This window comes from Myxocyprinus asiaticus, chromosome 50 (assembly GCF_019703515.2).
Source record: "Myxocyprinus asiaticus isolate MX2 ecotype Aquarium Trade chromosome 50, UBuf_Myxa_2, whole genome shotgun sequence".
NCBI lineage: Eukaryota > Metazoa > Chordata > Actinopteri > Cypriniformes > Catostomidae > Myxocyprinus > Myxocyprinus asiaticus.
Window position 1 is genome coordinate 17982771 of NC_059393.1, and position 15942 is coordinate 17998712.

The following is a 15942-nucleotide window of genomic DNA, read 5'->3' on the forward strand; positions in this document are numbered from 1 at the left end:
ACTTGAGCAGAGCTGGAAATTCAATTACTATACCATACACCCAAGAGAATTTCAGTTCTTGCCCGCAGTCAACTAAACAATGGGATTTTTGGACGTTTCCCAACAGAAAAATTCCACTTTGAAGCCTTGAGAGACCATGAATGCAGGGGACCCTCATCCTGTCAGAAAATTTTCATTGTACGACCCAAACCCTATACCTAACATTACAACATAAAAGCTGAGAACAAACCTGTACAACATGTTTCTCTAAGCAGAACAGTATTCCTATTACACTTTATGAATTGCATCCAAATTGTGTACATTCTCCAAAACAGATCTACAAGTCTGAATATGTCTAGTCACATTATAGTTCAGGCATGTTAAACCAGACACATTCCTCTCTCTCTCATTATATGTTCCAAGCTCCAAGTGAGTTAAGAAGGAGACATGATAGCCACACTTTTGAGTGCTTCCAAGTTTTGCTTGCTGATTTATCTTTTATCTAGAGGACATTTCACAGGTAAGACATCACTTGACTGTTTTGGCTTGCAGATGGTGGAGTTTATGGTAGTCACAGAAGGACTTTGTCTGGATTATTGAAGTTTTTGGCTCCTTCTTGGATTAGTTTGCACAAGATCAATTGTCTTCACAAAAACTGTTCTCTCTTATGCAGAAATAAGTAACAACTTCAATCATTAGTGTTTGAATAGTAGTTAGTGGTGCAGGCTAAAACAATTCTATTGGTCATACTTGGGGTTAAGGATTAGAACAAACCCTTAAACATAAGTATTTAACAGTTTGTAATATGCACCATTTGTGCTATGAAAATGACTGAACCTCAAATCGTGTGGCTTGTGGAGGACAGATGTGCTAATACTATTCTGAGGGGTTTAGACTTACGAATTTAATTTGACAAACCATTAAACGGGTTGGAAAAAATACAATAGATTTACATTGAAGGAGGGACCCGAGCCATATATAGGAACCAGAATATCATAGAGACTTGGCAGTGGGCTTTTTTTTTATTTATTTTTTTGTGACGACAGCACTTTTATCTATTTTGCTTTGGATAGAAGCTTCCGCAGAAATGTAAATATGTATTTCACTCAGTGTGAAAAACAAGTTGGGCTTCTGTCATTAATTGACTGCTAGCAAATAAATACACAATATATATACATTTGATTATTTCATAGCCAGTTCTTTCATTTTTTTAATTTTTCAGAAGCTTCACAAGACATCAGCCAGTACATAAAACACTATGAAGGCCTGTCTTATGACAGGGAGCTCCTAAAAGAACAACACCAGCGCATCAAACGGGAAACTCATCTGAGTAATCAAAAGCTTCATCTAGACTTCAAAGCCTTTCAAAGGTACTGAACTCTACAAGATATTCAGACATCTACAGTATACTATGCTTACATGAGTTTAGCACTTAATTTTATAACTTTTTTGTAATCATTGGTTTGTTGCAGGGTATTCCACTTGCGTCTCAAACAAGATGTTGATGGCTTCACAGAAGATTTCAAGGTCCAGTCAGAAGATGAAACTCAGATGGGGGATCTCTCTCACATATATTCAGGAGTACTAAAAGGTGGAACATGTAAAAACATTTATAGTTGTATCAATATGATTACATTGTCACCATGATGACCATGATTTTGGCCACTGTTATTTTGCCAAGGAAGACATGTTCCTGGATCAACATCCTTGTTGGTCCTGGAACAACATCCCTATCAAACAATCAGAATGTAGGGCTGGGCTTGGGGCTGAAACAACATACTTATCAAACCATACATTTTAGAAGAAGGTTAGGGTTGGGGTTAAGGTTAGGTCTGTGTTTGTTTGACAGTAATGTGGTTCCTGCCAGGATCAACAAAAGATGTTGACCCAGGAGCACGTCTTATGCCAGGTACACATCTTATACCAGGTGCACACTGTAGGATTTTTACAGTCCTTTACAATTGTTGCTTGTCAGACTTTACAATATAAACCCAGTGAGATCTTGGGTAAAAGTCATGGCACTCCACAACATTATTCCAGACTGAACGATACACATTTTAACCTAGACTTTGGTACCAATTGTCATGATTGACAGCATTGACTGGGGTGACGCCATCTGGCCGTTGTAAGAGCAGTCACATTGCACAACTGCTTTGCAAAATTTTGGACATTGCCAGTACTTCCAACAAAGATTCATCGCAAAAGCAATTAATTGTCCGTTGGTGAAAATATGACACTAAATGATCAAAGACAGCTGACTTTGCCCTATGACAAAAAAAATCTTTTACATTTTCCAAAAAACAAATTCTGATGGCAAATTCATAGCCAAAATTGCGCAGTGTGAACCTGCCTTTAAATGGCAAATCACAGTTACAGTAGTCACAAGCTCTTTGACCAAATGTCACAATATAATATCTACAATGAAACTATTCTCTGCTCTGTCTCATAGATGAGAATGAATCCTCATGTGAAGGTTCTGTTATTGAGGGTCAGTTTGAAGGCTCCATCACAACAGCCAATGGCACGTTCTACGTGGAGCCCATTGACAGATTTACAACCATGAGATCTGACCACCATTCCATCATTTATCATGAGGACGATGTGGGTAAGTTAAGAAAATCGTAATTCTTCCTTCAGTGGGCGTAAGATGTGATTTAGTCTAAGCGAAGTGCACAATTTAAATAAAAACTTGCAATTTAAATGGTCCTTTCCTATGTGTTAGCTGGAGAATTACTTGTAATTGGAAATATTTTGTGTATCATTTTTGCATGAAAATTGTTTTTAATTATTTGACGTACATATATTTATTTATGCACTTTCTTAATTAGCTTTGATAGGACACACCTAACAAAGAACATAAATGTTAAGAAAAGCTGTACTTTAAAGTCGACGTGAAATTACTTTCACAACCTATTTTACTACAATTATGTGAAAACGGGATATTTAGAAAAAATAAATGGTATGTAGGGCTGTTAATCGATTAATTTTTAAAATCAAATTAAGTACATGATATGGAAAATAATTAATCGAATTAATCACAACTATTTGTATATAGTAGGGGCTGGGTAAGCCCCTCAAATTAAATGTAGTTTGAAAAACACGTCTCAAAATCACACCATTTGGAAATTTGCTCAATCCAGCTGTGTTTGAATGCAACAACGTTTTCTCATCTTGAGCTGCTTGTCGCTAGTGTCAAGCAAGGCGAGTGTGGTTTGTTCTCTGTACAGCTGCGAGTTGCCTATGCAGCTGGAGTTTTGATTACTGTCTCCTGCTGAAAACAGGTGGTTCTTCAAATTTTAATTGCTTCGATGGTAGGAGTCTTCCATATTATGGTCCGAGGACATGATTAATTGCTTAAATTTTTTTCAAGCGTCAAGAGTGGGACTCAGGAATTCAGGAATTCATTTGATCTAAAAATAGTCTCTACACCGATCAGCCACAACATTAAAACCACTTGCCTAATATTGTGTAGGTCCCCCTCGTGCCGCCAAAATAGCACCAACCCGCATCTCAGAATAGCATTCTTCTATTCTTCTCGCCACAATTGTACAGAGCGGTTATCTGAGTTACCATAGACTTTGTCAGTTTGAACCAGTCTGGCCATTCTCTGTTGACCTCTCTCATCAACAAGGGGTTTCCATCCACAGAACTGCCACTGTGTGTGGCAGCAGTGCAGTGCATAAAATCATGCGGATACGGGTCAGGTGCTTCAGTTAATGTTCACATCTTCCATCAGAATGGGGAAAAAATGTGATCTCAGTGATTTGGAACATGGCATGTTTGTTGGTGCCAAACGGGCTTGTTCGAGTGTTTCTGTAACTGCTGATCTCCTGGGATTTTCACGCACAACAGTCTCTAGAATTTACACAGAATGGTGCAAAAAACATCCAGTGAGGGGCAGTTCTGTGGACAGAAACGCCTTGATGATGAGAGAGGTAATCAGAGAATGGCCAGACTGGTTCGAGCTGACAAAGTCTGCGGTAACTCAGATAATCGCTCTGTACAATTGTGGTGAGAAGAATATCATCTCAGAATGCTATTCTGAGATGCAGGTTGGCGCTGTTTTGGCGGCACGAGGGGGAACTGCACAATATTAGGTTTTAATGGTGGTTTTAATGTTGTGGCTGATCGGTGTATATGACATATTGTCAGAGTGGATGGGCTTAAAAATAAGAGGGCTTGGTGATGTCAGCCAAAAAGGCAGAGCAAGTTATTCCATTTCGATGAAAAATATAGAGGCAAACTTTTTTTCTTGCACCTATGAATCATTCTCAACAAGACTAGAATCATGTATTAAGACAGTAAATATGATAAATGTTTATTTGGGTCATGATGACTTTAAATGCTTGGATATGTTCACAGTTCTTTGGCCAAGGAGAAAGCTCACATTTGCTATTGAATTTCAGTGTAGTTGACACAAGTGACCCACAGCTGTTACACATAACTACAGTTAAAGGAATAGAAATATATCTAATAAATCTCTCAAATGGGTCCATTTTTGCCCAAAAGTCTTAATGAATAAAATGCAGAAGAATGTAGGTTGATTAAGATCATAATACAATTATTCTTCAGCTTAGCCCATTAAATCCTCGTAATCTTCTTCCTCTGCCAACTGAGATGGAAATTATTGTTTAAGTACCATGTCTGAACATCTGTACCACCAGGATAAAAGATGTCTGTCATGTAAGGTAAAATTAAAAAGAGATTTTCCTGATCCATTTCAAGAGTGTAGTCCATCAATAGACCAAGCTGAAGCAGGCAGAGATCAGTGAGGTGCATCACAGTTCAACTGGCAGGTCATTTCGGTGAGGTCCAAGGTTCACGCAGTGGCATATGAAGTATCCCATGTCTTATGGTTGGAGTTGGCATCAGTTCATCCTCTAAAGTCCATCGTTATAGACTGAAGTGATGTCTGGCTGGCACCAGCTGCATTTAGTCATCATCACTCAGAGACATGTTGCAGTGGAGTCTGACATCAAGCAGGAACGGAGCTGGATCTGGCCGGCTCTGGTAACCTCGGGATATGAACAAATCCTTTTTTTAAGTCCTTGTTTACTATAAATCTCCACTTTGGTGATTCATATTTTTTTGTGCATTTCACCACCTACTGGTCGGGGCTGGTCAAAGGTAGAGATTTATAGTAAAAAAGGACTTAAATATTGATCTGTGTCTCACCCACACCTATCATATCGCTTCAGATTCAGAAGATATAGATTTAACCACTGGAGTCTTATGAATTACTTTTATGCTGCCTTTATGTGATTTTTGAAGATGCAAAGTTCTGGCTACAATTTGCTTGCATTTTATGGACCTACAGAGCTGAAATTTTCTTCTAAAAATCATCTTTAATTTGTGTTATGCAGAAGAAAGACAGTCATACACATCTGGGATGGCATGAGGGTGAAATGATGGGAGAATTGTCATTTTTGGGTGAACTATTCCTTTAAGCAAATTTGTGACATTGATCATGTTAACTCCATACAAAAAGTTAGATTTGCTTTTTTTTTTCTATTGAAGCACACAAGAAGCTCTTTGGAACATTCTTATCATCAGGTTTTACACAAACTTGTAGAGTCCATGCCAGCTCGAGTGCAAGCTGTCAATAAAGTTAAAATGATTAAATTGAACTTTTCTCTCAAATATAGCTGATAACATAATTTGTAATGCTAATTAAAAGTGTATCTGACTGAATGCACGTGAGAGCTGTTGCGAAAAAACATCATTTTGATGTAATTACCGGTGTTTACACTTGTATCTGTTTATTTCTTTCTTCTTTCTGGTAAAAAAAGAAAAAAGACACAACCCTGTCTCTGTATAACGGGAGGTAAACATTGCCAGAAAGACATGTGGATACTGGTGTTCATGTGATCACGCCATGCCCATGTGGCTACAAGGTTACTCTAGGGCATTTCCCATAGTTCCAGAAGCCATACTAGTAATTCATATACATTTAAAGCTCATCACTACAGTCTATGACATGTTTTGCAAGGTGCCCAATGTACATTTTAGGTGCTCCATTTAGTAAGTTAGGAACATTCCCTATGTATCTAAAAAGTACAGTGGGGTTCAAATGTGTGAGACCACACTGAGCTAAACCTGGAAATAAACTATTTTAAATGGAAAACAAAGATAAAGAACACAAAGAAAGTTATGATGTATAATACAAAATATATACTGTATATTTAAGATTCTGCACTGATTTCTGAGTCACTAGTCAAATGTAAACAAATTTGTGCAATATGAACACAGCAAATCGACATGTTGCATTGTATGTGCATCCTAAAATCAACCACATTCAGTTAAATTACTGATAAGTGCCATCCCCCATTCAAGCATGAACTAATTTCCCTCTAGCACTACTAATAGCACTTTGCACAAGCAACCTACAAAACACGGGTTCTAGTTCCATTGAAACCAGGAAGTAATTGTGTTCACATAAACAATGGTGAGTGTGATTCTGAGATTGCATTTTCGCTCATAAACTACATTATTTCTCCACTGACGGTTAGGTTTAGGGTCGGGGTTTGGGTTAAGGGAGTAGAAATGAAAAATGCATTCCTATTGACTGTATTACGTTGTTTACAACTAAAAGACAACACGCTTTACAACTCTGAGGACATTTCCGCCTGAAGCTGGAGCTCACACGTTGTCATATGTTCAACAACACTTCCAGCTTCGGCCACCGGGAGCAGTGGTTAGATTTTCTGTAATCATAGACTGATTTCAGCAACAAAACTTTCAACCTACTATTGCTGATTTTACAGTCTGAATGAGCCTGAATAACCCTAACCCTAAATTTGTTTTGAATAAGAAAAATGCAAAATCAACGCATTTTCACTTTTGGAACAATTTGCACCAATTAACGGATTTCCTGATCAAGTCGCTTGACGATTAAATGTTGAGTTTACAAATCAGATCTATTGTTTATATGTGTTTGATTCATGTATTTCTGGACAATCCAGAAGTTATTTTGCCATCTTGAAGGTAAAATTAACAGGAAGAAGGGCAGCATTGATTAGATTCCACTCCTGTGAAACTGGACCAACCAATTAGCACCAACTGCCTGAGCAACACAGACGTAAACACTCAAATTGGACTGCTTTTGCCAAGCCACTGCAATTGAATTTGACTATCAGTTCTTTGCCATTTCTTAGTTTATGTTTCCTGTAGCTCAACTGATAGAGTGTTAGGAATGCCAAGATCATCTTGTGGAAACCACAAACTGAAAAAATGTATACCTTGAATGCTTTTATAGTGTCTGCCAAATTAATAATGTGATGTAAAAGTAATTTAATAAATTACATGTTGTTTGGATAAAAAAGTCAAAACTACAAAGTCTGGTCCTCAGATTAGGCATGCAGTCTTTGATTCCACAAATGTTTTCTTGGATAAACAATCATTTTAATTTCCACCTCCCTCCAGTGTGGATTGTTTCTTGCTATATTCAAGTATTGTTCTTAAACAACTCCTGAAACCTTTTTGCCCTTGTCTCCACATGCGCAAATACTTGAAAGAGAGGTACGAAGGATGAAGCCAAAGTCTGGAAGTAATCCCATCAATGGGTCAATGCACGGCATTTACCCTTGCTTCTCACATGCTCCATTTCTCTCGATCCATGAACAAACCAATCGGCCTCAGTGTTTACAGAAACTAATATGATCATAATCTAAAGCATGACCCAAGACAAGCTGTGGGACTCATTCACATTGAAGGATTCCTATTGGTCGACTCCTGCGCACCAGAATGTTGTGATCCAATCACGTTGCTTCTCTAGTTACAGTAAGAGGAACAACCTGACATTTACTCCCTACTAAACTCCCAGTCATTTTATTCACAGTTGAAGGTTAAACTTAACCAGTTTGTTGTGAATGTAAACCTCTGTTTACTGTGCATGGCCTTCTAGACAATGCCTGTATTTTATTCAGCAACTAATTTCAAATTAATGTTTAATCTGATGTATTTCTTAAACTGGGTCTGTATACAGAGTTTTCAGAAAACTAATTTGTCATGCAAAACTTTCCCATGAGGTTTGAGAATCACTTACCTTGAGTTTAAGGTCACACAGTCTATGTTGCCCTATATTGTTATGTCTGGTTGGGGTTAGCAGACACTGGTATCGCAAACAATCAGTACAGCTAAACCAAACATGTTTGTGAAGTTTAAATGGGAATGTTTGGTAGCGTCAGATTTCTTATTCAGAAGAATAGTAAAGCAGCATGATCTAAATGTTTTTCATTTGTGGAAAATGTTGTAGGAGCATTACAACTTTTGCAGGAGTCTTAGATTTATCCAGTTGAATATTTAAGATTAACTTTGATACTTTCAGATTAAGACGCGAATGAAACAAACTAGACAGGTAAAGTTTGTCAAGAAGAAGGACGTTTTATTTATATAGCGCCTTTCCCAAAGCTCAAGGTCGCTTTACAATAAGTAATAAAAGTCAAGAGAAGATTTGATGTTGGCTTGACAAAGCCTTGTCTGAAAGTTTGTTTAAGATATTTTTGATAGATAGATTGGCAGACAGACAGATTGCGGACGGATGGATGGATAAAAAAGCAAGAGAAAAAGAGACATTTAAAGCAGATAAAAGGCGTTGTGTAGGTTTGTTTACATTTGAATTTTTACATTTTTTTGACAGTTGGAGTTTGAATAGATACAGTCGGCAGTGCATCGTACCTGGGGGTGTGGTTTAGCATGGGGGAAAGTAAAGCCTTGTTACTATAGTTACTCATACATTCCTATGAGGAAAAAGGGGAGAAATATCCGACAAATTTGGCTATTTTAACAACGAAAAATATGTCAAAAAGCTGTTGTGTAGTTTTTTGCGCACCAAACAATGCCAAAAAACCCAAAACTGATTTTTTTATTGCCTGCCAACTGACAGAAATGCTTTAAGTGCTTTAATGTATTTGGGAAACATCCGAGCGGTTTCAAAACTAAATCGATAATCATATAATCACAAAAGCGGTTCAAGTAGAGATATAATGATGAGTTAACACCAGAAAACAAGACAAGATACACGAGGAAACTTGACATGGTCAGAGTGGAGCGCTGCTAATTGTTTTTCATGCTTTAATCAATCAAGAATTTCTATGGAGATGTATTTTTCGATGAGTTCGGTTTGGCAAAGTGTTTAGTAAATAAGGGTTTCTGGTAAAGTTGCTTTGAAATTTTAGCTATTTTATGTGTACAGTCATTTCATTAACCATCAAATCCTTTGAATGTTTTAAGATACCATTTGAATGACAACATATTAACGTGACCGTCATAAACGTAAACTTCTTGGGGTGGCCTGGCGCTGCTAAGAAACTACTTTATGGCTCAGCAGATTGCAGCCTCAGTGCTCTTCTTTGGGGTTATATTTCTGACAGTTGGCGGGCAATAAAAAATCAGTTTCTGTTTTTTTGGCATAGTTTTTCGCTGTTAAAAAAGCCAAATCTATCGGATATTTCTCCCCGTTTTCCTCATAGGAATGTATGAGTAACTATGGTAACAGCACTTTGCTGTCCCCCACGAGTGTGCAGGGCCTCCTTGCCGACCTTAGGTGCATCCCAAACCACACACTTCTGCACTATTCTACACCATTTTGTAGTGTAAGTAGTGCGAGTAGTATGTTTACACTGAAAGAGCACAAAAAGAAGTGTACTTTAAGTACCTGGATGATGCACTTTTTCAGCTGTCAAAACGAAGTGTGAAATGTTGGACACTTCATGCACTCAGCGTACGCGGCTTGCCGTACATAGCGGGAGGGGCGGAGTTACCTGGCTGTGCTGCTGGTCTGACAAAACAGTTGTAAATAATGAAGAATGTAGCAGCTAGTGAAACTTCTGTGTAGACAGCACCTTGCATATATAAGTTGAATGCTTTACCATCACACCACGCTGTGTGAATATGTTTGTTGTTTGAGATACAAGTGTTGAACTGAGTTCCACTAATGCGCTAAAGCTAGCGGCAACACATCATGTTGTGCTTGAAACGTCTCTTCCGTCAGCTGTTAAACGGCAAATGCTTCCATGTAGTAACCGTTAAGTGTTCCATTTTGGACAATACTACACTTTGAAAATGAATACACTACATGGTTAAGTCCATATTAAGTGCATAGTGTATAGTGTGCTGTTTGGGGCACAGCTTGTATCTATAGTCTTGGCCACTTTGAACATTATATCATTGTAAGTCTATGGGTTTTTGTGTATTTTAGGTTGTCCACCGTGCAAAACCATAATTCTGATCAGTTTGAAAAGTCAAAGGTCTGTGCTGAGTTTCTGCATGCAGCTTGAAAGCTCTAGGATGAGTTACAGTCAGAATTTTGGTCTTGGTTTAGGGATTTTGAAAAAACCCTAATCCATGTCTGTAGAATAATCTATGTTGGCTTTTTCAAGTCAACATAATAATAAGAAGAATAGACCTTATTCACAGTAGTGCCAGCTTTAATTTTTGACGTGAAAGAAAACAAGGCTGTAAGGGATAGACTTACAGTTTCTTCAGTGGCATCCACTGTATAAAGCTGTATAAATCTCTGATTTTCCACAATTCATGTTTTCTGGAATTTTTTGTCAGTAGAAATTTCATGGAATGATGTTCTTTTTTTTATGTGCTGTTAGGGTAACGATCCCAAAACATTTTAAACAACAGCACAACCCACTGAAGTCAATCCCTCACAGCCTCATTTTCATTCCCATCAAAAATTAAAGATGGCGCTACTGTGAATAAGGTACATAAAAAGAGAAAAAGAGTTGGTTATTATCAGAAAATATATTTACAGTATTTTATTATAAAGAGTTTACTTAAAGCTGAGTATTTTGGTTTATGAGGCCTAATAGTCTGGTCTACTCAGTTTCTCTAACAAAATCTGTTTTAGTCACAGTCCAATTGACATGGGACGCTTCTCTTTGCTGCAATGTTACAATGTGGTTTTTCAACAGAGGTCAGACAAAAAATATAATCTCTCAATGCTTTCTTGAGCAAGCACATTGGTTTTGCAATAAATTGATAGTTTCAAGATTGTACAAGAGGGTCCAAGAGTTCCACAATCTGTCTTTGTCGGAATGGTCTGTGTGTTGATTTGCTGTGATTTAGTCTTTAATTATTCAGGACACCAATACTGAAGAAATGTATTGGGGCTTATTCATGAAGCACTTGCTGTCTGCATAAATCGTTCGTAAAACCGTTCTCAGGGCCCATTCAGACCTGGGGTTGGATTCACGAAACGTTCTTATGAAGAAAATTCTTCTTCTTAATTTCTAAATTAAGAAAAAATTTATGAATATTTTGTATTCCCAAAAAAATGTCTTATCTTTTTTTCTTAAGATAGATAAGAAAAAACTTAAGAAGCATTCAAATTATCAAAATAAATAAATAAATAAATAAAATTATTAAAAATCATCGTAAATAACATCTTAAAGTTAGGATAACCTCACAGTTGTCTTAAATCCTAAAAGGTAAGATGCTCTTGTGCTGAACAAAGATAAATGCAACGAAATGAACAGAACAAGTTTTTCGAGGCATATTTTTAACTTCACGTGGCATCTAAAAACACAGTTGCTCCTGCCATGCGAGATGCTGAAAAAAACTAGATGCAGCGCAACGGTCCAAGACATCTGTCTAGCGCATGTTTACATAGAAAATAATTGAAAAACAGCATGGATGTTTTTCTGCTTTTAGCTGGTTCCGCAGGCTGGTTTGACTTGCTGCTTTTAAAGAGGTTTTGGGAACTTGTTAGCTAGTTTGGCTGTAAGATCTGTTAAACCAACATAAACCAGCTAAGACCAGCAATCCATCTTGTGCAAGTTAAACCTTTAGCATTTTTATTCCTTGTTTACATCTTAGTAGTCCACACCCATAATGTACCCCTTTTATGTAACTTTTTCACAGACAGTGCTCCCTTGAGAGGCGGTCATGTTGGATTCTGTGGTGCCGACCATCTGCAACATCTTGTTCAAAACCATCACGAGGTCAGACATGACATCACCTCTAATACCTAATTTCCTAATTTAGTCCTGTTCTGAGTTAGGGTTTGGAGACTGGGTGTCCTCACATACTGAAATAATTCATTAAGAATACATCCTGGAAAGTCTGGAAATAATTCTGAAATCAGATGTTCAAAGCTTCCTTAAAATATTTGCTGAGGAGACAACAATGGGTCAACACTTTGTAATGTTGCTCCATGTAATTCAGTTTATTCAATGTTATGATTTATGGATGTTCTTGAATGGCAGTAATGTTGTCTTCTAGCACCTTGTGTTGATATATTTTTAGCAGGTGATCTCAGTTAGTGAACAGCATGTGATGGACTACCATCTGGTCGATCTGTCTATTGTTTCAGGATCCGAGTTGGATTAGAGATGTTGTCGCTTACTCAAAATGGGTTCAAGGACAATTTCTAGTCTTTTTTTAATCAGATAACTATCTTTGCTGTATTTTAAGCTCATATTTACTACAACACATAATTTCCACTTGTTCAGAGCCAACATTGAAAAAACAGATGTGAACCTCCTTCCTATGTTCTCCCTCAGTGCCTTCTCAAGGTTCTAAGTATGGGAAATCTCTCTGTCTTGTGATCTAAACAGATACCAGTGTCCAGGTCAAAGCGGAAGGTCGACCAGTCCAAAACCAGCTGTCTTCTTCACCTCCATGCAGACCACCGCTTTTATAAACGCTATGGAAGTGTTGAAGCTGTTGTAGCTCAGGTGACTATCGGAGAACCCTATTCAACCCAGTGTTTTTATCATTAACAAAAACAAAATAAAAACATCTGCGTTAACTGAATTAAAAATAAAAACTAGCATAACTGGAAATTAAAGTATGGCGTTTTAAATCCGTCACAGAAGAAAACATTTTTTTCTCATAATTGTGACTATATCTTGCAATAGCGACTTTATATCTCGCAGTTGCGACTATATTTCTTGTAAATGTGACTTTATTTAACATAATTGTGACTTTATATGGTGGTGGAATAGTGGGCTAAAGCACAGAACTGCTAAGCAGAAGATTGCTGGTTCGATTCCCACAGCTACCACCATTGTGTCCTTGAGCAAGACACTTAACTCCAGGTTTCTCTGGGGGGACTTTCCCTGTAATATGTGCACTTTATATCTCGCAGTTGCAACTAAATTTCTCGTAATTGTGACTTTCTTGCAATTGCAACTTTATTTAACATAATTGTGACTTTATATCTCACAATTGCGACTTTATATCTTGCAGTTGCAACTACATTTCTTGTAATTGTGACTTTATATCTTGCATTTGCAACTTTACATTTCTCATGATTGTGACTTTATATATGGCAATTGTAACTTTTTTCTCGTAATAGTGACAATATTTTGCAATTGCAACTTTTTTCTAGTAACTGTGACTTTGCTTGTCATCATTGTGACTTTATATCTTGCAACTGCGACTTTAAATGCGACTTTACATTTCTCGGATTGTGACTATGGCAATTGCGACTTTTTTCTCGTAATTGTGATTTTATATAAATTTCCTGCAATTATTAGAAATAAAGTTACAATTATGAGAAATAAAGATGCAATTGTGAGATATAATGTCAGATTTACCTCTTTTTTTATTTTTATTCCATGGCTGGATCATGGCACCATAGGAAAAACTAAACTAAAATGCATTTTCATGATTAAAAAAAAACGTAAAATAAAAATGACCACATATTCATTATAGTTTTTGATACGTATTGTATTATAAAATTTGAAATCTTTACAATCTGCCTTCATTACACATGTAAATGCCACTAGACAGTAATAACACTAGATAGTCATGAGAAATGTAATGGCTTTTAAAGCGATCTGTTAACGCATTACCTAATATTACAACTAAAATAAAAACTAAATGCACTGAAAAACTAAAACTAACAAACACAGAGTGAAAAATTAGAAAAACTTAAAATCAAAAGGACAAATTTAAATTAGAAATAAAATCTACATAAAAAAAATTTAAAACTATAATAATCCTGACTCAACCTCGTGTGACCAACAACATGATGTCTTCAGGGTAATGGCCATAATATTTTGCCTTTCCTCTAAAGTTTCCCCCCGCTTTGGTACATAATCTCCTCGAATTGGGTTGCACAACATGTTCTTTCCTTGATCCCACTGGAGAATTCGGCGAAATTGTGGGGTGGTGTGTCAAACCTGGACCTTTGCCAATTTCTTTACTGTGGCTGTGCAAAACAATGTTCTTGAGCATACGTCTGGACAAAATGTAATATTATGTAACGTTTGTATGCTGAAGATAAAAGGCAGGATTTCCACAAGTTTAAGTAACCGTATTTGTCTTTTATCTGATGAGTTTTCCAGATTGCAGTGTTCCGGGTGCTAGACCCCCTCCACACTCACCCATTATTTTTGGGGGATAGTTCCCATTGTCTGGTTGTTATTTTTGGTAGTTAAGCAATGTTTTTATTTTTCTCTGTACAGCTGGTGGATGTTTTTATTTAATGTCAAATATTCCTAAAATACGTTTCTGCAGTCAGAATAAATTTAAAACTACATTGGCAGATAATGCAAATTTGATTTATGTATTATTTTGTTTATCTGTGTTCTTTGCGTTTTTTTAAGTTAAAAAAATAAACTGCTTTAACAATTAAGACACCAAAATGTACCATTGCATTCTTGGAAGTATCTTGCAGTAAAATTTAAACATTGTAACATGGTTCATACATTTCAGTACCATGGTACATATATATTAATATACAGTATATTAAAGTACCGTGGCATTATCATCTGCAATCACAGTACTAATGCGGCACATGAATATGGGAAACCATCCAAATTGAATTAAATATTTTTAATTGTTTTATTCTGTTGTGACTGACAATTATGACCTGTCTACTGGCCATAACACAAATAAAATAAAAACATCTTTATAAAATGCCACATTTTGTAAGCCCTAATACTTTTTTTAAATACATTTATACTGTATTTGTAAACACAATATATACTTCATTCTGTTTTCAGCTTCAGAAGTGTTCAGAAGTGTTTGAGTTCACAGAACAGGGTGTCGGTGCCCAGGCTTTATGCCATGTCTTAGTGTTATTGCACATTACTTTAATCATTCAGTAATCACAGCTGCGATGTGCTAATATGTTGGTCTTGGCCTGCTCATTGTAAGGGACAGTGACCAGATTGCTGCTCTATTGGACATATTCCTTGCCAGGCATCATACCAGCTCTTGCCTCTCCACTGTGTGCAACTGACCCCAGAGTAATTGCATTCTCTCCAGGGAATTGTGCCACATTCCACTGATGGTGACTGGGGCAAGAGACTCTCTGGAGAACTCTGTTGCAACTAAAGCAAGGGCACTCTGAAGTGTCTCAGTTGATCAAATAGTTTGATAAGATTACCGTAATGAAAGGAATGCACATGGCGTATCTTTTTGTCATGTATGTTGCTGACACTTTTTTAAATGGATCAGATCAGATGTATTTTTTTTTTTTTATTTTTTTTTTTTTTACATTTCTTTAAAAAATACAGGAACTGTATGATTTTCATGACTTTCGGTTCTGTTAACGGTTCCCAAATGTGTAATTTTCTGCCAATGCAGACCGAACACCTTACTAAAATACTCACTGACATTGTTTCCTGCTGTGATATTCAGTGGCATCTCTGCCCCGCTACTGAATCTACAGCATAAACATTCAGCTTGTTCATTGTAGTCCGATTCCCTAACGAATGACTCTAATGAGCCGGTTCTTTTGAAACTACAGTGCAAAATATAAAAGCGTTTTCAGTGTAGTCTGATTCCAGAACAAATGACTCTTATGAGCCAGTTCTTTTGAATCAATAGCATGAAACTTACAGCGTATTCAGTGCACTCTGATTCGTGAATGAATGACTCTAATGAGCTGCTTCTTTTGAAACTACAGTGCAAAATATATAAGCGTTTTCAATGTAGTCTGATTCCCAAACGAATTATTATAATGACCTGGTTCTTTTGAATCTACAACATGCAAATTAC

General features: G+C 36.9%; 1 protein-coding gene across 1 annotated transcript in view; it reads left to right on the plus strand.

The window, feature by feature from the left end:
* The first annotated feature begins 365 nt into the window (after positions 1 to 365).
* Positions 366 to 15942, plus strand: part of si:ch1073-396h14.1 (disintegrin and metalloproteinase domain-containing protein 10) — a 32786-nt gene continuing 17209 nt past the window's right edge. Inside the window, exons 1-6 of the mRNA XM_051695062.1 lie at positions 366 to 499; positions 1202 to 1349; positions 1452 to 1570; positions 2429 to 2584; positions 11851 to 11930; positions 12546 to 12665. Coding sequence (XP_051551022.1) covers positions 427 to 499; positions 1202 to 1349; positions 1452 to 1570; positions 2429 to 2584; positions 11851 to 11930; positions 12546 to 12665 — 696 coding nt within the window. The 5' untranslated portion in view covers positions 366 to 426. The remainder of the gene's footprint in view (positions 500 to 1201; positions 1350 to 1451; positions 1571 to 2428; positions 2585 to 11850; positions 11931 to 12545; positions 12666 to 15942) is intronic.